This window comes from Hemibagrus wyckioides, linkage group LG22, assembly GCF_019097595.1.
Source record: "Hemibagrus wyckioides isolate EC202008001 linkage group LG22, SWU_Hwy_1.0, whole genome shotgun sequence".
Taxonomy (NCBI): Eukaryota; Metazoa; Chordata; class Actinopteri; order Siluriformes; family Bagridae; genus Hemibagrus; species Hemibagrus wyckioides.
Genome location: NC_080731.1, coordinates 18,289,571 through 18,314,329, shown reverse-complemented (window position 1 = coordinate 18,314,329; position 24,759 = coordinate 18,289,571). Strand labels below are relative to the sequence as shown.

Below are 24,759 nucleotides of genomic sequence, written 5' to 3'. Positions count from 1 at the left end.
AAGAGTTCCAGAGCCGGGGAGCAGAGCAACAGAAAGCCCTCTGCCCCATGGTGGCGAGACGAGCAGAAGGCACAGAAAGTTGAAGAGAAGAGGCAGATCTAAGAGAACGAGACGGAACATGAATATGGAGAAGATCAGACAAGTAAGAAGGGGCAAGATTGTGAATAGCTTCAAAAGTGAGAAGAAGAATCTTAAAGTCTATGCGAAGCTTGACCGGAAGCCAGTGAAGCTGCTGCAGAACCGGAGTGATGTGGTGAAATGAAGGAGTTTTAGTGATGATACGAGCTGCTGAGTTTTGAACCAGTTGAAGTTTAAGAAGAGATTTATGAGAGAGACCAAAAAGAAGGGAGTTACAATAGTCAATACGTGAGGTAACAAGATTGTGAACAAGAATAGCAGGAGCATTCTGTGTAAGGGAAGGACGAAGACGGTTGATATTACGTAGATGGAAATACGCAGACCGGGTAATGTTATTAATATGTGATTGAAATGAGAGTGAACTGTCCAGGAGGACACCCAAACTCTTAACCTGAGTAGAAGGGGAAACAACAGAATTGTCAATAGAGAGGAAGAAGCTATTTATTTTAGATAAAGTTGACTTAGTACCGATTAAAAGAAATTCAGTTTTCTCACTATTTAATTTGAGGAAATTGGAAGAGAACCAGGATTTGAGTTCATTAAAGCAGTCAAGAAGAGAGGAAGGAGGGAGGGTAGCATTAGGTTTGCTAGAGTAATAGAGTTGGGTGTCATCCGCATAACAGTGGAATAGAATAGAGTATTTTCGAAAGACATTGCCAAGAGGAAGAAGGTAGATGATGAAAAGAAGAGGTCCAAGGACAGAACCTTGCGGGACTCCAGTGTTAACAGGGGAAGATTTGGAACTAAAAGAGTGTAATTTGATGAACTGCATGCGCTCTGATAGATATGATTTAAACCAGTCCAGGGGGGTGTTAGTAATGTCACTTGAGATAAGTCGATTAAGAAGGATGGTATGAGTTGATTAAGAAGTATGGTATGAGTTGATTAAGAAGTATGGTATGTATCAAAGGCCGCACTTAGATCGAGAAGGATAAGAATGGTGACTGAACCAGAATCAGCTGCCATGAGGTGGTCATTGGTATTTTTAAAAGGGCAGTTTCAGTGCTATGAAAATGGCGAAAACCAGACTGGAAATGTTCATACAAGTTATTACAAGTTAAATGAGAATGAAGTTGAGAAGCAACTACTTTTTCAAGGATTTTTGAAAGAAAAGGTAAGTTGGAGATAGGGCGGAGATTATTGAAATTACTAGGATCAGCACCAGACTTTTTCAGAATTGGAGTAGAAGGAGCAAATGATAGCAGAAATAAGAGGAATCAGAGAGGGAAGACGGGCCTTGACCAGAACAGTGGGAAGCGGATCCAGCGAACAAGTAGAAGACTTGGACTTATGTATAAGATCTGAAATATCTGAATTGGTAGGAAACTGGAAAGCGTAGAAAGGATAAGGAATAGGGTAAGATTCAGAAGAACTATTAAGGGAGGATGGTGAGCCTAAGTACAGATATATTTTGTATATTTTATCATTGAAAAAGGACATCAGAGAGTTGCAAAAGGCAGATGAATATAGATGAGAAGGCAAAGAACATTGGGGACTAAAAACAGTATTGAAGAGTGAAAACAGCATCTTAGTTTTGCCCTCATAGGAACATATTAAACCAGAATAATACCTGGATTTAGTATTAACAATACAGTTCTTATAGTGCAGAGGATGACTTACGTACAAATCTTTGTGGACAGTAAGCTTTTTCCTATAAAGCTGTTCAAGCTGACGACATTTGGCTTTCATTAGCCGGAGCTCAGAAGTAAACCAAGGTGCAAAATGAGAAAAGGTGACTGTCCTTGTTTTCAGAGGAGCAAGAGAGTTAAGAATACTATTAAGACCATCATTATAATGAAGAACCAGATCATCAGGGTTGGATAAATTGTTAATGTTCATAAGATTATCAATACTACAGGAAAGAGCATCAGAATTGATGTCCTTAATATTGCGAGATGAGATGATACGAGGTAGCTTGATTACAGAAAGAGAGAGTTGAACATTGAATGAGAGAAGTAAGTGATCAGTTATAGGGAGATCATTAGCAGTACAAACCGAAGGATTAAGACCAGAACAGCAAATTAAGTCCAAAATGTGTCCCTTTGAGTGAGTAGGAAAGTCAATATGCTGCCGGAGACCAAAACTCTCAAGACAGGCAACAAAGTCTCTAGTAAGAGGGTGGTTAATATTGTCAATCTGTATATTAAAGTCACCCAACAATATTATATTTGAGGAAAGAGTGATTAAGTGGGTGAGAAAAGCAGCAAAATCAGATGTATAATTGTTTTTTGGTTTAGGGGGGCGATAAACCACTGCAACAATGGTGGGAGTGGGCCCAGGGAGTTCACACACAGTTGATTCGAAAGAGTCAAATGAAGGAGCGGACACTGGCAAGACTTTCCACTTCTCACGATGAATAATCGCGAGACCACCTCCACGGCCAGAGGCACGAGGTTTACAGATATAAACAAACCCAGGAGGAGCGGACTCATTAAGGGCGGAAAAGTCATTGGGTTGTTGCCAAGTTTCTGTCAAACAGAGAAAGTCAAACTTTCGGTCGATGAGGAGATCCTGGATAAGATGACCCTTGCTCGTAAGAGAGTGGATATTTAGTAGACCGAAGTTTATGGTGGTGTTATTGCATTTGACATTTGACATGTTCAACTTTCTGCCCTTTTCACACTGTCTCAGTGAAGAGCCTGACCTTGAGCACCTGGCCATAATCTAACGTCCCCTACGTCACTATCTTACAGCACAGTGTGAGGCAAGGTGTAGCTGCAGATCAGTGTCCTGTGTAGATGGTGACGAGGCTGTGAGAGCTGTGTGTGAGAGCTGTGTGTGAGAGAACTGTGTGTGAGAGAGAGCTGTGTGTGAAGGAGCTGTGTGTGAAAGATGCTGTGTGAGATTTCCTCCATGCTGAAGAAGGTGCTGCTGTTTACTCTGACTGGAGCAGTCTTCTTTACCATAGGTATCCTGATCGGCCATTTTGGGATCGATCAGAAGAAGTCCACACCGTTACCTGAGTGGGTGCAGAAGGTCAGTCAGGATGTGGACGAGAACCTCATCGAGAACTTCCTCGCTCAGGTGGACACCCGGCACATTGAGGAGAACCTCCAGTGAGTTCTGACTCCAACAAGCTGCTTCACTAAAGGAAGTTTCATATATTTCTCACCCACACACACACAGCACTGTGTATTAAATCACCTGACAGTCTTGTTCATGTTTATCTAAGTTCTGAACTTGGGCTAAGATTTGAGTTTTTAAGAATATCAATTTTAATTACAGGCTTATTAAAGTCTTTACTAACTGGTTCCAGTCTTTACTAGCTGGTTACAGTCTTTAATTGCTAGTTACAGTCTTTAATAGCTAGTCACAGTCTTTACTAACTGGTTACAGTCTCTAAAGTTCCTCTATGCTAACATCAGCATGCTGGAGATTTGTTAGTTTTTAATAACAGTCAGAGTTTTTCAGCTCTGAGGAGATTCATCACATTAGCAGTATCACTGAACTTCACTTTATGTGAGAGATGCTGAGATCAGTCGCTCTGAGAGTGTTTACTCTGAATCCTGGAGATTTCTTGTTAGGGTTTTGATTATTTTTGTTAAATCATAAAAACAATCGTCTGTAATTTCTGTGTACATATGTATGTGTGTATAGTGTGTATATATAAACACATTCACACACACGTGTGACTGAGTATGTTTATATATATATATGTGTGTGTGTGTTATTGATTGTGTTTATGGACATATGTATGTGTGTATATGAGTGTGTGTGTGTCAGTTTATGTACATATGTGTGTATATGAGTGTGTGTGTGTGTGTGTGTGTGAGTTTATGTACATATGTATGTGTATATGGGGGTGTGTGTGTGTGTGTTTATGAACATATGTATGTGTGAGTGAGAGTGTGAGTATGTGTCTGATCCGCTCTGTTGACCTCCTGCAGGGTCCTGACCCGTGTCCCCCACATGGCCACCACAGCCGGGGATGAAGCCACAGTGAACTACATGCTGAAGCGATGGCAGGACAGAGACTCGGGGCTGGACGCTGCTTGGAGGGAGGATTACAGAGTTTATCTTTCCTTCCCGGACAAAAGCAAACCCAATAACGTGACAGTGGGTGAGTCCCAGGAGTGAGCTCAGGTGATGATGATGAGGAGCAGAGATCCTTCTTCATCCTCATCCTCACGTCCTGCTCTGTAGTATTGTAGAGAGTTAAAGCCTGTGTGGAGGTGCTGCTGTAGGGCAGTAAAGGGTTAAACATCATACATGTGACCTGAGTTTGTGGAATCTTACATAACACAACACTTACAGAGTTTAGACCTCAGTGTACATACACCAGTGACTATAACAATACTATCAGTTTATTACAACTTTATCACTTTATTGACTATAAAATGATTACAGTGATGCTGTAACCATGGTGATAAGAGCTCAGAGCTCTCTTACCAATCGATCAGACAATCCAGCTTTACTGCTGATAGAGATAGAGAGATAGAAAGAGACAGATAAAGGAAGGGGGGGGGAGAGATTTTGGTGAAAGTAGAGTGAAGTGTGAATGCTTGTGTAATTAATGCAGGTTGATGAAGGAGTTTCAGGTGTGTGATTTATTTGAATGTATCAGTTACTGATGTTTGTTCGTATCTTAAAGATGTTTAAATGACTGGGGATGAGTTTAATATCCAATATGTTACAGGAGAGAGCTGAGTTTCAGGTGTGTGCTCTGGTGTGTGTTCTGGTGTTTCAGTGAGAGGTTCTGAGGTGGTGGACTTCATACGGGAGAAGGAGAAGGCGTACAGTAAGGATCAGGAAGACCCGGAAGTGGTGCAGCCGTACGCTGCCTTCGGACCTGCAGGCAATGTCCAGGTGCTTCTGAACAATTCAACCAATTCAACTCAGTTTCCTTCTGTCTGTGTGTGTATGTGTGTATCTGTGTGTGTCTGTTTGTATATCTGTATCATTGTGTATATATGTGTGTGTATCTGTATCTATATGTGTGTATTTATACGTGCGTGTGTGTGTATGTGTGTGTGCACCAGTGTTAGCCTCCCAGCAGCTTCAAGCTGTGTAGAAAGTAAGGTAAGTTCAGTCCTTCAGTCTGAAGCAGAAGATCAGTCCTTCAGAGGTTCACTGAAGTGAACGGTGTTATAATATAAAGATACAAATATAAATGTATTCTTTTCCTCTGGCTGCATGACCCCAAGTGTTTCAGTCCTCACATTCCACAGCCATTTCCCAACAATTACAACAATTCTTTAATAAAAGAACAATTTATTCATTTATAATTACATTAAATGTTGTGCAACATCAATGCTACAAGTTAGCCGCACTTATAGCTTGTGTTACAGCAGTTATAAAGACAAGCAGGAAGTATTTCTCCGCTGATCTCTGGGTTAAACTCTAACAGTCATTTAAAGGTGAAATCCTTGTGTTTTAACCTTTTTCTCAGAACACATCATGACTCTACAGTATGCTAGAGCAAGCACGCTAACCTCCTGCACTTTTCATTAGCAGTCATAAAATGACATTTCTTTTTTTTTTTCAGCTAACTTCAGATTTATCTTATCTCTCCTGAGTAATCTCTCTGAGCGATCCACTTCACACTCCCATCTTTCCTCTGATGATAACTGCCTTTAATAAGCCTCTGACTCTGTAACCTGTGGTTTATCTGCTGACCTTTGAGGCTATCGCAGGAGTCACACCTCTTAACTCGAACCTGTCATAGAAGCTCAGCAGCAGCTCCGCTTTTAAACTGCACATTACTGCATGAGTCAGGACGTGTAATCACACGCACGTCTTCATGCGTTGTACAGGACGTTTAATCACACGCACGTCTTCATGTGTTGTACAGGACGTTTAATCACACGCACGTCTTCATGTGTTGTACAGGACGTGTAATCACACGCACGTCTTCATGTGTTGTACAGGACGTTTAATCACACGCGCGTCTTCATGTGTTGTACAGGACGTGTAATCACACGCACGTCTTCATGTGTTGTACAGGACGTTTAATCACACGCGCGTCTTCATGTGTTGTACAGGACGTTTAATCACACGCACGTCTTCATGTGTTGTACAGGACGTTTAATCACACGCACGTCTTCATGTGTTGTACAGGACGTTTAATCACACGCACGTCTTCATGTGTTGTACAGGACGTTTAATCACACGCACGTCTTCATGTGTTGTACAGGACGTTTAATCACACGCACGTCTTCATGTGTTGTACAGGACGTTTAATCACACGCACGTCTTCATGTGTTGTACAGGACGTGTAATCACACGCACGTCTTCATGTGTTGTACAGGACGTTTAATCACACGCGCGTCTTCATGTGTTGTACAGGACGTTTAATCACACGCGCGTCTTCATGTGTTGTACAGGACGTTTAATCACACGCGCGTCTTCATGTGTTGTACAGGACGTGTAATCACACGCACGTCTTCATGTGTTGTACAGGACGTTTAATCACACGCGCGTCTTCATGTGTTGTACAGGACGTTTAATCACACGCACGTCTTCATGTGTTGTACAGGACGTTTAATCACACGCACGTCTTCATGTGTTGTACAGGACGTTTAATCACACGCACGTCTTCATGTGTTGTACAGGACGTTTAATCACACGCACGTCTTCATGTGTTGTACAGGACGTTTAATCACACGCACGTCTTCATGTGTTGTACAGGACGTTTAATCACACGCACGTCTTCATGTGTTGTACAGGACGTTTAATCACACGCACGTCTTCATGTGTTGTACAGGACGTTTAATCACACGCACGTCTTCATGTGTTGTACAGGACGTGTAATCACACGCACGTCTTCATGTGTTGTACAGGACGTTTAATCACACGCGCGTCTTCATGTGTTGTACAGGACGTGTAATCACACGCACGTCTTCATGTGTTGTACAGGACGTTTAATCACACGCGCGTCTTCATGTGTTGTACAGGACGTTTAATCACACGCGCGTCTTCATGTGTTGTACAGGACGTTTAATCACACGCACGTCTTCATGTGTTGTACAGGACGTTTAATCACACGCGCGTCTCCATGTGTTGTACAGGACGTTTAATCACACGCGCGTCTTCATGCGTTGTACAGGACGTTTAATCACACGCGTCTTCATGCGTTGTACAGGACGTTTAATCACGCGCGTCTTCATGCGTTGTACAGGACGTTTAATCACGCGCGTCTTCATGCGTTGTACAGGACGTTTAATCACGCGCGTCTTCATGCGTTGTACAGGACGTTTAATCACACGCACGTCTTCATGCGTTGTACAGGACGTTTAATCACACGCGCGTCTTCATGCGTTGTACAGGACGTTTAATCACACGCACGTCTTCATGTGTTGTACAGGACGTTTAATCACGCGCGTCTTCATGCGTTGTACAGGACGTTTAATCACACGCACGTCTTCATGCGTTGTACAGGACGTTTAATCACACGCGCGTCTTCATGCGTTGTACAGGACGTTTAATCACACGCGCGTCTTCATGTGTTGTACAGGACGTTTAATCACACGCGCGTCTTCATGTGTTGTACAGGACGTTTAATCACACGTGCGTCTTCATGTGTTGTACAGGGAAAGCTGGTGTATGCTAACCAGGGGAAAGTGAGTGACTACGAGCATTTAAACAAAACCCTGGGCAACTTAACTGGAACCATCGCCATCGTCAGATACGGAGGAGCAGGAAGAGCTGATAAAGTGAGCAATCCACCAAACTTCATCACACACCAACACACCACTAAACTCCACCAAACTTCATCACACACCACCAAACTTCATCACACACCAACACACCACTAAACTCCACCAAACTCCATCACACACCACCAAACTTCAGCAAACTCCATCACACACCAACACACCACTAAACTCCACCAAACTCCATCACACACCACCAAACTCCACCAAACTCCATCACACACCACCACACACCACCAAACTTCATCACACACCAACACACCACTAAACTCCACCAAACTTCATCACACACCACCAAACTTCATCACACACCACCAAACTTCATCACACACCAACACACCACTAAACTCCACCAAACTTCATCACACACCACGACACACCACCAAACCATCACACACCAACACACCACTAAACTCCACCAAACTTCATCACACACCACGACACACCACCAAACTTCATCACACACCAACACACCACTAAACTCCACCAAACTCCATCACACACCACCAAACTTCAGCAAACTCCATCACACACCACCACACACCACCAAACTTCATCACACACCACCAAACTTCATCACACACCAACACACCACTAAACTCCACCAAACTTCATCACACACCACCAAACTTCATCACACACCAACACACCACTAAACTCCACCAAACTCCATCACACACCACCAAACTTCAGCAAACTCCATCACACACCAACACACCACTAAACTCCACCAAACTTCATCACACACCACCAAACTTCATCACACACCAACACACCACTAAACTCCACCAAACTCCATCACACACCACCAAACTCCACCAAACTCCATCACACACCACCACACACCACCAAACTTCATCACACACCAACACACCACTAAACTCCACCAAACTTCATCACACACCACCAAACTTCATCACACACCACCAAACTTCATCACACACCAACACACCACTAAACTCCACCAAACTTCATCACACACCACCAAACTTCATCACACACCAACACACCACTAAACTCCACCAAACTTCATCACACACCACGACACACCACCAAACCATCACACACCAACACACCACTAAACTCCACCAAACTTCATCACACACCACGACACACCACCAAACTTCATCACACACCAACACACCACTAAACTCCACCAAACTTCATCACACACCACGACACACCACCAAACTTCATCACACACCACGACACACCACCAAACTTCATCACACACCAACACACCACTAAACTCCACCAAACTTCATCACACACCACCAAACTTCATCACACACCACGACACACCACCAAACTTCATCACACACCAACACACCACTAAACTCCACCAAACTTCATCACACACCACCAAACTTCATCACACACCACGACACACCACCAAACTTCATCACACACCAACACACCACTAAACTCCACCACACACCACTAAACTCCACTACACACCACTAAACTCCACTACACACCACTAAACTCCACCACACACCACTAAACTCCACTACACACCACAACACACCACCAGACTCCACTACAGACCACCAAACTCCTAAAAATACCTTTATAATATTAGATAGAATTGTACTGTAATAATCACTGAGGTCCCTTTTACTTTATTAGTTATTAGAATAAAACTTTCTATTTTTTCTATTTCTCACCAATCCTGTCACCTGCTAAATTCCCACCACAACCCAGATCTCCAGCTACTCCTGCTTCCTCTGAGCCATATGACACCAACTACCATCTTAAACCACTGCATTATGGGGCAAATTATCACACATCTGCCCTCTTCCACATATAACATCTTACAAAAGCTCATGATAGGATAGTACTGGTATGATTGACAGCAGGGATACAGTACGCCCCTCCCACCTGGAGCAACCTGGGCATGATCTCTCAAGGTGGAAGGGACATACCGTATCCCTGCTGTCAATCATACCAACATGAATTAGACCTTGTGTTCTCTTGATGATAAAAAATAAGTCTGCCTTTTTAAAACAATTTTCTCCTGACATTCTGAGTTCGTCCCACAAGTTCAAACCGAGAACTATATCAGCTATACACTTTATCTGGAAGATTCAGTAGATTGCACTGAAGTGAGGATTAAAAGCTAGAGGAAGTTAGGATGTCCTTGGCGTTTCCTACAGCATGTGAAGGTGAAGGTCACTGGTAATGAGGAAGCAACTGATGTTTCCATGTGGAAACTTTTCTTTTTATAAAGCTGAACACTTTGTGCTCTAAGCCTCATTGCTGAAGGTGACTGATTGATCTTTCTTTCCCGTGTCTCCTCTTTCGTCGTGTTCAGGGTATAAACGCCGCCCCTTTCGGAGTCGTCGGTGTGCTGGTCTACACAGACCCCTATGACATCAACGACGGCAAGATGTCTGATGAAAATGAAACCTTCCCCCACTCGTGGTACCTCCCACCCTCCGGCGTCGAGAGAGGGAGTTATAAAACCAACTTTGGAGATCAGCTCACACCGTACCTGGCGGCCAAAAGTAAAAATCTGCATATTCATAATCATTCAGAATTATTTAAATATTATTTAAAACAATGAAAAACTAATCCCAATTTCAGACGGCACGTACAGAATCAATGAGAAGGACATCCAGGGGGTTTCTCCCATTCCCCTCCAGCCAATCGGGTTTGAAGATGCGATGAAGTTCATATGGTGAGAGGAGAATGGTTCGCTCTAACAATACCAGTGAGAATGTACTGACTTCTAGCTTCACTGATGAACGTTTGTGATGATTGTGACAGTGAGCTGGATGGATCTGCAGCTCCCGACAACTGGCAGGGATCGTTTCCTTGCAAATACAACTACGGTGGACCAGGGTTCAAACAAACGTCTCAATTTAAAGACTGGTAAGTTTCCGTTGTTACTTGAAGAGCTAGAGAAAATCAATCACATGAACCTCCACTTCATCTCAGTCCTTCACGTGGTCAGGAAAGGGTTAAATCACGGCTGCGGATTCTATTCTTCTCGAACCGTAACCTTCACCTCACACTCTTTATCTCAGTAACAAGCTCTGAGACAGCCAGGCATGTGAGAGATAACGTCCAATCAGCTGTCCTCGTATCAGACAGTAATGGAGGTGAAGCAGATATCCAGACACTTTCACGGATGTTATTTTAATGATAGGACTATTTATCAGTTTGTAAATAAAAAAAAGAACAAAAACAAACATAGGTTTTGCTTACTCATAAGTGAGTGATAAGAATTCATTCTTAACTCCATATTTTTACTAAAAATGAGGTATAGATAATATAAAGTGGACACAACCCTGGGATTATATGATCCACTCCGAGCTGGAGAGAAGTGCCTCATTATTATTGTGTAAAAATATTCATACGATATGACTTGTAGCTCCATCCAGCAGGAAGTGATGTCAGATGTTTTTGTTCGTGATTCTGATCCCCAGTGAGGTGAAGCTGGATGTGTACAACAAGGCGGAATTAAGAGACTCGGCCAATGTGATGGGAGTGATCTGGGGCAGTGTGGAGCCAGGTGAGATGAGAGCATGTCTGGGTCTATTACACTCTCTCTTTAAAAAAGCGACATTTATTGATTTGATCATCAATTTTTTTTTATCATACTTTTCATGAGAAAGCTTTCTTATACTGAAGACTTCCTTGATTTTCACATAAAAGATAAAAAAAAAAAGAAAAAGAAAAGGAAATATCTTCCTCAAGCCACCTTTTCTTCTAACCTCTGTGTGTGTGTGTGTGTGTGTGTGTGTTCAGACAGGTACGTGATATATGGCAACCACAGAGACAGCTGGGTTCATGGTGCCGTGGACCCCAGCAGTGGGACAGCCGTCATGCTGGAAATCACCAGAAACTTGGGTCAGCTGGTCAAGACAGGTAAAAAAAAATGTAATGCTAAGTGGGATTTGTTTATAATCTCAAAATAGTAAGCCTGAGAAGAGTGGGAGGGGCATGTGCTGTCAGTCAGAGTGACACTGACCAATCAGAGGTGTCTGTGAGCTTGCGTATGAGGAATAGGGCAGAGTGCTTCACATCGCTATTTAATTTACTTAATTATAGTAATGAAAAATGTTTAAAGCTAAGTAAATGGGAAGGAGGTTTAGACAGGTAGAGGTGTGTTCACACTTGGACAGTCCATCACTTTGTGTCTGGAAGGAAAATGGCGGCCTCGGAGGACGCTGATCTTCGGCAGCTGGGGAGCCGAGGAATTCGGTCTGATCGGATCTGCTGAATATGCTGAGGTGAGGGTTATGAGGTTTGGTGCTTTGGATTAGAAAGTGTGTGTGTGGGTTTGTGTGTCAGTGGAAGTGCTGAGACACAGCAAAGATGGAGGATTATCATCAGAATTTATTTAGTCTAATTTGTTTGTTTAATTGGTAGTCTTTGTAAATTTCCCATCCATCCATCCACCCATCTCAATTTCCATCCATCCATCTCCATCCATCCATCTCCATTTCCATCCATCCATCTCCATTTCCATCCATCCATCTCCATCCATCCATCCATTTATTTCCATCCACCCATTTATTTCCATCCACCCATCCATCAAGCTTGTTTTTCATGTTTTCAAATATGAAACAAACCAGGAACAGAGAGGATAGATTTCTAGAAGAGATCAAACATTTTACCTGAAAGTTCAACTGAAAACCTGTGACTCTTGGCTTGTGTATTGTCAGGAGTACATCAGCAAGCTGAGCCAGAGAACAGTGGCCTACATCAATGTGGACATCTCAGTGTTCGGTAAGGTTTCACCGTCCTCTTCAGCATTTCATGACAGTGCAATTGTTAAATGAAGAAGGTTTAAAGGTCAGGACTGTGAGCCACAGAGAGCAGTCCCTAACATCATGTCCTCGTCTTCTAACACAGCTAACGCTACACTCAGAGCCTCGGCCAGCCCCGTAGCGCAGGACGTCATCTTCGCCGCCTCCAAACAGGTGAGCCACAGAAACCTGAGCTACACAGTTTATACATCTCTGATAGATCCCTGAATCTAAACATAAATCTATTGTGATCATCAGGTGAAGATACCTGGCTCAGACACCGTATCCGTATACAGCAACTGGATGCTTCATTCGAACCGGACGAGTCCCTCGCATGGAATCATCCCCAAGTACCAGCTTCCATTCTCTGCCTTCAGACCTCAATATAATATTAAAATGATAAAAAACACACTTTCTACTTCTCTTTGCATGAGGTTTACAGACTTGTTCTTGTTGCTCAAGAGTAAAGGTGAAGTTAAAAAACAGAGCATGTTCCAGATAATTGATTTTCACGTTCTGAGCTCCGTCACAAATCCCTTCATTAGAAGCCAGTGTGTGGAGGCTGATGAGGTTGTGGTGGATTCCAGGTGATGTTCTGCATGCTGATTGCTTTTGTGTTTGTGTTCCTGGGGCAGTATGGGATATCTAACAGGGGCGGGAAGTGATTACGCCGCATTCATGCATTATCTGGGCATTTCCTCCATGGACATCTCCTACACCTACGACCGGGTCAGACCTCGCTCTCTAGACTTGATTGATTTAATCAAATTCCGTTTAGACTGTAAGAAAAGAAATGTTGTTTTGTGTTTGTGTTTCCAGAGCAAAACCAGAGCGCGTATCTACCCTGCGTACCACACGGCCTACGACACCTTTGAATACGTGTCCAGATTCATCGACCCAGGTGAGCTAACGACCTTTAACCCTTAAGCTTCTGCATCTTTTCTTCTCACCAGACAATCCCTCGTTTCTCCTGATGAAGGCTTCACCAGTCACCAGACCGTAGCGCGGACCGCTGGGAACGTCCTGTTGCGTCTAGCAGACAGCATTCTGCTACCGTTTAAATGTAGCGACTACGCCGAGACTCTGGAGCAGTACCTCACCGTAGCCGTGGACAACTTCGAAGCTGATCTGAAGGCTAACGACATCTCCATGGGTACGAGATTGAATCTTATAATGTCTGAAACTCTCCACTAGCTGTTTAAGGTGTGCACTGAAACACATGCTGGTTTTCCTTGTGCTAGAACCCTTAAAGGAAGCGGTCAAGTCGTTCCGGGCTGCGGCCACCAGTCTGGAGCAGACCATCAGCAGTTCGGACATCGTGAACAACTCGTATGTCAGAATGATTCATATTCTTTGTATGAGGCTCTCACTGCTACAGATAAAGACTAAAACAAGTCAATGATGATGATGATGATGATGATGATGATGATGATGATGATGTGTGCAGACCGCTGAAAGCTCGCGGGATCAATGACCAGCTCATGCTGTTGGATCGAGCCTTCCTGAACCCACTCGCTTTCCCTGAGAAATACGGATTCAGGTATCTTTATACACACGACTCGAGTCTCTGATCACGTTAAATACTCACAGTGTGTTAATGTATTAAGAAGAGCATTGATATAAACCTGCTCTGCTGCTGTTACAAAAAACACATCACCTTCTGACCAATCAGAGCACAGGATTAAACTGGTATAATGTAGACGTGTGTGTCCAGAACTGAGCAGCATCTTCAGCTTGTGGTGATAAACATGGGCGTGTCTCCTGCAGGCATGTGATCTGGACGTCTCGGTCCTCCAGTGTGGTCACGTTTCCAGGTCTGGCAGACGCAGCATCGGCAGCGAAGGCGAGCGGCCTGAAGGAGGACTGGGCTGAATCACACAAACATCTGTCCATCGTCACACAGGCCATCTCCGGAGCAGCACACACACTCACTGAAGCTCACGCTGCCCTGTAACACACAGCTTCATCCCAGCAGCACACAATAAACACGTGTGTGTGTGGTTTTTTTTAAAGATGTATATAAATTTTGTGTACACAGTTTTAATAACCAGTCAGCTGGAATAATAAAAAATCAATGACCAAATCTTTCCAGGCATGATTTATTGAAAACACACCAAAGTGATACCCTACAAATCTCCGCTGGATTCTAACAAGTGCTGTGTTTCCCGTCAGGGGGATTAGTAAAATGAACGGAATACATTCTGGAGCATCGTGGCATCGAGCACTACGAAAGCATGAAGGACAAGTTTTCCTTTACGTCACAGACCCCGCCCCTTTTCACGTGTCTATAGAGTACAATGTAAAACACAAGGCAAAATAAACCCACCACCAGTCTAGAGACTACACTGAGGACATGGAGTGGAGGAGAGGGGGTGAGAGAGAGACAGAGAGAGACAGAAAGAAAGAGAGAGGGAAGAGGGGCGGAGACTTTGGGAAAGAGAGGGAGAGGGGGAGAGAAGATGGGGGGACAGGGAGGGAGAGAGAGGGAGTGAGAAGGGGGAGAGAAAGGGGAGTGAGAGAGAGGCAGAGAGGAGGCGGGGAGGGAGGGAGAGGTGGGGGGGGGGGGAAAGAAAGGGGTGGGAGAAAAAGAGAGGGTGAGGAGGGGGAGTATGGGAGGGAGGAAGGACGAGAGGGAGGGGAAAAAGAGAGGGGGAGGGAGGAGAGGAGTTGATGGAACAGGGAGGAAGGGGGAGAGAGAGCGAGAGAGAGAGAGAAGGTGGGAGAGGAAGGGGGAGAGAGAAAGAGGGGGCAAAAAGGGAGGTATGGAAGGGAGGGAGGAGGGGAGTTAGGGGGAAGGGCTATTTGGGGTTATTGGAGAGAGAGAGAGAGAGAGAGAGAGAGAGAGAGAAAGAGAAAGAGAAAGAGAGAGAAAGATCTTTTGGGGAAAAGGAACAACAAAGAGGTTAATAGAAAACACAGTAATTCTCAATCTAACACAGAGAAGGGTTAAGGCACATATGATAGTTACAAACACGTTTGCTACCAAGTTGTACATTTACCGTGTGTGTGTGTGTGTGTGTGTGTGTGTGTGTGTGTGTGATATCTACAAAGGTAGGTCTGGATTTCACTTTTTCCACCCTTTCGTTTTTCTGTAAATATACAATCTCATTCCCGCTGGCTGCTCCACCCTCAGACTGTACAAAGCCCCGAGTCCTTTGGTTGTGTGGGAGTGGAAATAAAGGCAGTGTGAATGAAGGGGGTGGAGGGGGGGTACGCAATACACTCATCTTCACCAAAACAAATGCCATTTAACACACAAAGCTACTGACAACTCATGTCGGTGTTAGACGTCTCGGTTATAACACTATTAAAAAAGAAAAATAAACAAAAAAAGAAAAAGAGGAAAAACTTCACTGCAAGCGTGTGGCGTGATGAAGAGCGAGGAGGAGGAGGAGGAGGAGGTACACAGCAGTCACATGCTGCTTGCTCACAGCCGATGTTTACACATCACACCTTCACAGCATCCTGGCAGGTTTTTCCAGGAAAAATACAGACGCCAGAAAACGGCTGTCGTTTATGTCGCCGCTGCCGCAAAAAAAAACAAACACACACACACACAGTGGTCCCAGCTGTGAGTGATCCATCATTCTGTATTCCCTCTAGAGCGTGGAAATGTCAGACATTTACATCACATTTACAGCGAGCGAGGCAGAATCCAATCCAGTCCAATCACAGAGCCGAGATTCAGGGCTCGGGGTCGCGCTCGTCAGCGGAACCGTAACGCTCCACTCTTACACACTCATCTACACAAAATAATACCTTCAGCCTCCTGCTTTTTCCTCAAACACTAACAGCGTTCCTCTGAGCGTTCCTCCACTGCCTTCTCTCAACACTTTCCTCTTTTCCTACACATTTAGTTTTTAAATCAGAAGAAGGTGACCTGGTCTCAAACTCACAGACGTCTAGCAACATATAAAGAGTTCATCTTGGCCCTGTATTTTTTTATATATATATATATATATATATATATATATATATATATACATTTACAACAGCAACGAAAATATAAAATGCTTTAAAACACGACAGCGTGCTTCAAAAAAACAAACAAAAAAATAACCTTCCTTCACGCCGTCCTCCTCTTTTCATTTCCTCATACAGCTTGCTAGGTTAGCAGGAATGCTAACGCTAATCCCGCTAACGACAGATGCCTCCTAGCCTGTTAGCGAAGGAAGGCGATGATGCCGTTAGCATGCGCTCACTGGTAAACACTGCTGGGTGATTTTTTTTTAATTATTATTATTTTTTTTTAAATAAAGTACAAAGGCGACACCAAGACCTGGAGCACAAAAAAACCCAAAACAAAACGTGGAACCGGATCACAGACGAGATTAGCAGAACGTCACGACACGCTGGGTTTTGTTTGGAAGTTCTGTCCAAGCTAATACACACACCTTCAAAAAACATCCTTAGATCCAACGTCTTCACTTCCCGGAAAAAAGCTCCCAAAAAAAAAAATCAATATCCATAATTAGGAAAAAAATAAAAAGGAACAGAAGAAAATAAGGAACAGAGAACGAACGAATACAAAACTAAAACAAACGAAATTTTCTTTTTTCATTTTCCTTTTCTCTTTCAGTTTCTTTTCCATGCACATTCATGTCCACGTCTCTACATTCTCTTTCCCTCTGCACTCATCCTTCATCCTTCCATCATCCATGAATTGGTGTCTTGTTGCTTGGGTCCTCGTCACGCTGTGGGACTGCACCTGTGTGTGAAATATATACGTGTGTGTATGTGTGTGTGTGTGTGTGTGTTCGTGTTCCACTGCTGTCCATCATTTCGTTTCATCTCACCGAATGAAAGAATGCGCTGTGTTTAGTTTGTGTCTCTTTGCTGATGAGTCCACGTTGGTGAATCGTGGAGAAAATGGCAGTGTGGTGACTCGTGTCTTGTGAGATCCTTTGACTGGTTGTGTGACGTAGCGCTGACGCCGGCTAAGCCTGAGGGGGCGGAGAGAGAGAGAGAATGAGTGAGAGAAAAGGACAGGAGTGAAAGCACACACACACACACACACACACACACAGACTGAATGATGAACCTGCATGAACAGGGACATGAGCAGAACTTCTCCACAGACACAGAGCTGGGAGTGAAACATATTCTACTAATAACAGTAATGATGCTTCACAGCGTTTCTATAGAAACCCCCTTTTTCTTTTCCAGCGCTGAGTTCGGTGGAGAAGCAGCTACAGCTGCGTGTGTGTGTGGATTATTTACAGCTGCACATCCAGATGGATTTGGGATGCGGTAATGAGAGCGAGGATGACGAGCTGGATGATCCTCACGGAGCTGATGAACACGGCGTGTTAATTATGGCTGTGCGCACACACACACACACACACACACACACACACACACACACACACAATCTACAACTTACCGGCTCTCAGCTTCACCTAGAGCTTTAAGAGACATGATTCTCATGGAAACAGAGATGGAGAGATGAAGCAGAACCCAACATGATCCCCAGAGAAGCACAGACTACACACTGAAGGCCATGTGAGCCCAAGCAGGGTGATGTGATGATGTGTGTGTGTGTGTGTGTGTGTGTGTGTACGGCTGAAGCAGGAGGATGAGTGAGGGAGGTGAAAGCAAGGCACCGTGTTCGGTGAGAAACCCAGAGAGGATCATGCTGCCTTTCGTTACAAACATAACCAGATCCAACTGACTACATAAAGAATTATCCACTTCTAGTTGCACTGATCTGATACTGGAGACTCCTTCCATAAATGTGAGAGAGAGCCTGAGCAGTTGCTATGGAAACGACGCTTGTAAATATCCCATTCTAACAGTCTGTGAGTCAGCACCGGATCTCATCGGACAGCTGTCTCTCTGGGTTTAGGGGGTGAAATGAGCAGGATGGACACGTGGACTGGTCACAGACAGTAAGTTCCCGAAGTGGACGCTCCGAAAAAAACCTACCATGCATGCATTTACACCCAGGAGTCAACAGGCTGAGGCTTGACATCGCAAGCGTCCACAAGACTCACTGTCGGCCTGTTGCTCCGGATATAGTGCTTCCTATTCGTGTCATTCTGTAGCAACGGGAGAAGGGTTACAAAATAATAATAATAAATAAATAAATAAAATATCAGCAAAGAACAAACGCATCTCACAAACATCCAGAGAGAGAGAGAGAGAGAGAGAAAGAGAGACAAAAAGAGAGAGAGAGAGAGGTGAGTGTACTGAGAGTTAGTCATCATTACTATAATAATAACATGCGAGTCAAACCAAGCAGAGAACAGAGAAAATAAAAGTTTTAGCTGGAGCAGTACTGAGGGGTTAAAGCAGGGGGTTAATGCTCTCAGAACAAACAAGTGGACACGTGTGAGGCCGTGTGCATCATCATCATCATCATCATCATCATCATCACCTTCAGCCTGCCACAGTGATTACAAAACAGAGTGTGAATTATAAAGTCAGAGGCTCTGGTGATAGATCTCTGCTGGTCAGAGCTGAGAGCCTCACACTGCTCTGATGGAGATCTTCATAATCACCAGGACATGTAGATTAATCACCAGTGATACCAGAGCTTCAGGAAGAGGGCTGAGCTTCCACCAGTGTGAGAGAGAGAGAGACGTGTGTGATCTCACAGTGACTTTAAATCAACACACACACACTCGCACACAATTATCTCCTGCCTATAAATAAGAGTGCTTTAAATATGAGCAAAGGCACAGTGAGGTTCACACACACATACATATACACACACACACACTCTCTCTCTCTCTCTCTCTCTCTCTCTCTCTTTCCCTTAAAGTGACAAGATATCTCACTGATTGCAAGAGAGTGAGCGAGAGAGAGACAGGCAGAGAGTGAGAGAGAGACAGACAGTGAGACAGAGAAAGAGACAGAGTGAGAGAGAGAGAGAGAGAGAGAGAGAGAGAGAGAACATTGAGGTTCACACACACATGCTCTCTCTCTCTCTCTCTCTCTCTTTCTGTCTGTCTCTTTTTCCTTCAAAGTGACAGGATATCTCACTGATTGCACTGGAAAGCTGTGAAAGCTCAAAAACAAGCAGAGAGATGGTGTTACACAACAAGCCTCTCTCCATCCTGCCTTCTCCGAGAAACACACACACACACACACACACACCTGAAATATTTATTGAATGAAAGAAACCCTCTAGACTTTTGTGGAATCACGTGTCTGATCTCACCTTCAGAGGCTCGCGCTCCGTCAGATCTGACGAGGCGTCGCTGCTTTTATATTTGCAGTCTTTGTCCCTTTGGTCAATAGTGGAGTAGCCGTCTGGAGAGAGACAGAAAGTGAGACAGGAGGCGTTAGAGCTCTGCGCTAAATGAAGCGGTGTGTGTGATCAGGGGCATGCACACATGTCCAGGACACACCACACCCACAAACATGCGCTGGATTATTTATTTATTTATTTATAATCAGGGCTGAAATGAGAAATGAGACATTTCATGTTCTTCCCCTTCGTTTCACTTTCTCCGGTTTCTTCCGTCAACATTTCCAGGTTCTTGCTCACCAGCTCGGTTCCCTCAGCTCACATTCTGTCCAATTACTGTCAGTCAGCCTCGCTGCAGCCGCACGGCATCCTGGGAGCGAGCAGAGCGGAGCGCCGGGCGGTGTTATACTATTACTGTCAGCTTCTACAGTCATCACCACCAGTGTTACCAGTGCAGCCATCACATCTCCCCTCCCACTTCCTCTTAGAACTTTAACAGATTTCTGCTGCTCCTGATCTGATTACTGACACTACTGATGTCCTCCTGACCTTCCTAACCCTATTACTCACTCCATCTCCTGCTGAAGCTCCTCCTGATCTAATAAAGGTCGACATCCTGCACTGAAGCACACTTCTAATAAACTTCTAACAAACTTCCTTCTGAAGTTGCGAACAGATCTGCTGACGTTCCTCACACTCCTGTAGAAGGTCTTGTTATTAAAAATCCAGCTAGATCTCAACATCAGTACCAAAGCCTTCACTGAAGATCCAATTCAAGCATCTACTGGAGCTACAACTAAACCACTCACCAAAGCCTTTACTGAAGATCCCACTAAAGTATCTACTGGAGCGCCAACTAAACCTCTCACCAAAGCCTTCACTGAAGATCCTATTGGGGCTCCAACTAAACCACTCACCAAAGCCTTCACTGAAGATCCTATTGGAGCTCCAACTAAACCACTCACCAAAGCCTTCACTGAAGATCCTATTGGGGCTCCAACTAAACCACTCACCCAAGCCTTCACTGAAGATCCTATTGGAGCTCCAACTAAACCACTCACCAAAGCCTTCACTAAAGATCCTATTGGAGCTCCAACTAAACCACTCACCAAAGCCTTCACTAAAGATCCTATTGGAGCTCCAACTAAACCTCTCACTGAAGATCCTATTGGAGCTCCAACTAAACCACTCACCAAAGCCTTCACTGAAGATTCTATTGGAGCTCCAACTAAACCTCTCACCAAAGCCTTCACTGAAGATCCTATTGAAGTATCTACTGAAACTCCAACTAAACCTCTCCCCAAAGCCTACACTGAAGATCCCACCAAAGTATCTACTGGAGCTCCTGAGACAATGATATGATCCTTCCAAACTGAAGATATTTTCGATACTGCTGAGGCTCCTTCCAGAGTTCATTCAGTCAGAAGATCTGAAAGAAGCTCCTTGCTTAGCTACTTCTGAAGCTACTGCTGAAGTTCTTTCCAGAGTTCATTCAGTCTGAAGCTCTTTCCTGAAGCTTCACCAGAAGGTTCTCCTGATGCTCCTGACAAACCTCTGCTTGCAGAACACACGTATGTCCTGTATGAAATGCTATTATAAATGATGACGTCATATCACACACACACACACACTTGGGGCATGAAGCTGTTCATTCAGTGCTCTGTACACTGAGTATCACATGAGTACTTGATCTCCTCAGCTCATGTTTGCTCACAAACCTCATTTTAGAAGAGGAATTTCACAGACAGCATTACAGACATCATCATCATCATGGATGACAGGGTCGTGTTAGGAAAAAATAAAATAAAATCGGGTTTGATTAGTGGAACGGTGAGAAGGTTCATGATCGTTCCCATTTCGGTAAAAACAAAATGGATGAAATGGGAAGATGGTTATGATTTGTTAGAAGTTTTCAATAAGCACCGATGCTTTTTTGTTGTTGTTGTTGAGGCAGCATGCATACGCTGTCTTACCTGGACCCAGTTCATCCATAGGTATCATAGCACCGGTGCCACAGCCTCTGTCGCCTGCAAAAGCATTCAAAGGCTGTTTTTTCTTTCATCTCTTCACTACATGCACAGCTTCCAGCTGCTGGATTTAAGTATTTTTTTTCCTTTCCTTCTTCTAAAAAAAAAACATCAACACATTTGATAATCCTCAGCCAATATTTACTGAGAGAGGTAAGCTGATTGAAGTGAGCTGAGGATGAAATGAGAGTTGCAGCTTTACACACTGTACATCAACGTCTGGGTTTTGGAGCTCGAGCTGATAGAGAAAATGCTGTCATGGTGAAGACTCCTCCCTTTAATGAGATGCCTGGAGCTTACACAACCTTCTGCGATCCTCCGGCCAGACTGCGGCTGTACCGGCGCCTTCTCGGGTTCATGCTACTGTCTTTACTGAGCATGTGCAGTGAGAACCTGGCGTTAACAAAACTACAGCTTTAACACCTTTTCCTACAAATTTCAGCATCATGTATCGAAGCGGAACGTAGAAAACGTGGAACTCGGGTCACTCTGTAACGTCTACACCTTCCATCGCTCCATTGGTCAGTGAGTTAGCGTGAGAAAAGCTAACAGTACCCATCAAACGATGACTAGCTAACTAGCTAAATGTACATTTCCCATTGGGATGAATAAAGTATCTATCTATCTATCTATCTATCTATCTATCTATCTATCTATCTGTCTGTCTGTCTGTCTGTCTGTCTGTCTGTCTGTCTGTCTGTCTGTCTGTCTGTCTGTCTGTCTGTCTGTCTGTCTGTCTGTCTGTCCCTCTATCTATCTATCTATCTATCTATCTATCTATCTATCTATCTGTCTGTCTGTCTGTCTGTCTGTCTGTTCCGGAGAGAACTGGGTTCCACATCCAGACGATCCAAAAGACACACCTACTCTATAAACATGCCTCATGAGGTATAATAACAGAGCTATAAAGAGATAAACAGAGTGACGTGGACCAGCAGGACGCACCTTGGTTCTTCTCCATCAGGGGCAGGGTGGTGTCATCGTATCCCGACTTGCTGCTCTTGGAGCCTTTAGGAGCCACGGCTGTTGTGGGCTGAGGGAGGACATGTAGCTTTAGAATAACGCTCAGATAAAACATTCTCACGGCTGCGCTAACAGGAAATGACAGCATGTGCGAAGATAGAGCAGCGTCTTATTGGTGCACGAATATGGAGTTTGTCCTCCATTATTACAGAAGCGAACTCATCCGCACTAAAAGCTCTCAAGTACTCGTGACAAAGTGGAGGAAAGACACAGCGAGATGAAAGAGGAGAGAAGATGGACAGGGATCGAGAGCCGTACCTGAAAATGAGTCTTGTTCCAGCCGTCCTTGGTCAGCGTGCTCCTCAGCTCTTTGTAGCTCCACACCGTCTGCAGGATGTGAGAAGCCGCCTTGGTCTCTCTGGCTGACTGGCTGTGGGGCAGAAACACAACAGCGTGGGGTAATTACAGTCTCGTGAAGAACAGCACCTCGCTGCTGTGAAACTACAACCTAAAGCCACTTGACTGAAACGCGCCGGCTCGTGCTTCTGCGGCTCCACGCTGGGTGATCCTGGAGGAAGAGGACAGAGGGGGAAAGTGCTCTGGAGAATGCGAGGGATCAGGAGGAGAGCAGAGGGAAGAATGGCGGCGCTCACAGGAATCAATGCCTAACTCAAATCCATTTATTCCAGGGTCTGGACCCCTGGAGCGACTACAGCTTCAATTTGCCACCACTGCCTGCTTCTGCACCACATCAGCTGCTCTCAGGAGTCCACGCTTACAGCCTCAGCCTTGATTTAACATTCACGCTCACAGTTCTCAGTAAATGTGTGAAATTACCCAGAGATACAGAGAGTTATTAATGTATCTGCATTGTTAGAATAGAATAAAAACAGCTTGTCATGTTGCTAAGCAACCGCTCAGTGTAAACTGCTCTGTCCCATAGAAGCTCCACCTCTGACTGTGTGGTCAGTGCTGACACTGGAGACTCCTTCCATTAAATGTAATGTTTATACATGTCTCTGATTATAGTACATCCTCTGTCCAATCAGAATTGAGAATTCAGCAGCAACGATGAAATGAAAAGAAAAGAATAAATGTCAGCCTGGTCAGTACCTGGTCCTGTGGATGGCCACCAGTTTATCGATGGCCTGAGCCATGATGAGTGAGCGAGCGTTCTCTGAGCTGTCCGTCACAATCTCGTGGATGGTGTTGAGCACCGCCACCACCGTGTCCTCCTCCAGGTTCTTAGCTGGACGCTGCTGACCGCTCGGCAGGTTACTGACCAGGTCCCTCATCGCATAGCTCCCTGTCACATGACACAATACAACACACACATTAGAACAATTACAACAAACACCACACACATACACCACACACACACAAACATTACAACACACACCACACACACACACACACACACACATATTACAACACACAGCACAGACCCACACATACACAAACATTACAAAATACCACACACACCACACACACACAAACATTACAACACACACATACACCACACACACACACACACACACACACACCACACACACACAAACATTACAACACACACATACACCACACACACACAAACATTACAACACACACACAAACATTACAACACACACATACAAACATTACAACACACACACATACACCACACACACACATATTACAACACACAGCACAGACCCACACATACACAAACATTACAACATACCACACACACCACACACACACACAAACATTACAACACACACATACACCACACACACACAAACATTACAACACACACACATACACCACACACATACACCACACACACACAAACATTACAACACACACACAAACATTACAACACACACATACACCACACACACACAAACATTACAACACACACACATACACCACACACACACAAACATTACAACACACACATACACCACACACACACACATACACCACACACACAAACATTACAACACACACACATACACCACACATTACAACACACACACATACACCACACA

At 44.3% G+C, this 24,759-nt stretch overlaps 2 protein-coding genes across 8 annotated transcripts in view; one reads left to right on the top strand and one right to left on the bottom strand.

Annotated features, from left to right (window-relative positions):
* The first annotated feature begins 2,882 nt into the window (after positions 1 to 2,882).
* Positions 2,883 to 14,617, top strand: naaladl1 (N-acetylated alpha-linked acidic dipeptidase like 1). Its single transcript, XM_058375055.1, has 19 exons — positions 2,883 to 3,194; positions 4,026 to 4,198; positions 4,826 to 4,944; positions 7,668 to 7,790; positions 10,105 to 10,297; positions 10,377 to 10,470; positions 10,560 to 10,664; positions 11,222 to 11,307; positions 11,544 to 11,663; positions 11,943 to 12,028; positions 12,464 to 12,527; positions 12,654 to 12,721; positions 12,806 to 12,897; positions 13,183 to 13,276; positions 13,367 to 13,448; positions 13,527 to 13,700; positions 13,789 to 13,876; positions 13,995 to 14,087; positions 14,315 to 14,617. The coding sequence occupies exons 1-19, from the start codon at positions 2,971 to 2,973 to the stop codon at positions 14,499 to 14,501; spliced, it is 2,265 nt and encodes a 754-aa protein (XP_058231038.1). The 5' UTR covers positions 2,883 to 2,970; the 3' UTR covers positions 14,502 to 14,617.
* Positions 14,618 to 14,699: 82 nt separating this feature from the next.
* Positions 14,700 to 24,759, bottom strand: part of arvcfb (ARVCF delta catenin family member b) — a 145,555-nt gene continuing 135,495 nt past the window's right edge. For 4 of the 7 annotated variants that reach the window (XM_058375052.1, XM_058375047.1, XM_058375048.1 and 1 more), the window contains 7 exons: positions 23,843 to 24,035; positions 23,048 to 23,159; positions 22,712 to 22,799; positions 21,713 to 21,766; positions 19,710 to 19,801; positions 18,473 to 18,585; positions 14,700 to 17,490 (listed from right to left, as the gene is read on the bottom strand). In XM_058375052.1, the coding sequence (XP_058231035.1) occupies positions 18,484 to 18,585; positions 19,710 to 19,801; positions 21,713 to 21,766; positions 22,712 to 22,799; positions 23,048 to 23,159; positions 23,843 to 24,035 (641 nt within the window). In that variant the 3' untranslated portion in view covers positions 14,700 to 17,490; positions 18,473 to 18,483. The remainder of the gene's footprint in view (positions 17,491 to 18,472; positions 18,586 to 19,709; positions 19,802 to 21,712; positions 21,767 to 22,711; positions 22,800 to 23,047; positions 23,160 to 23,842; positions 24,036 to 24,759) is intronic. The other 3 variants (XM_058375050.1, XM_058375049.1, XM_058375051.1) reach the window with 3 other exon arrangements.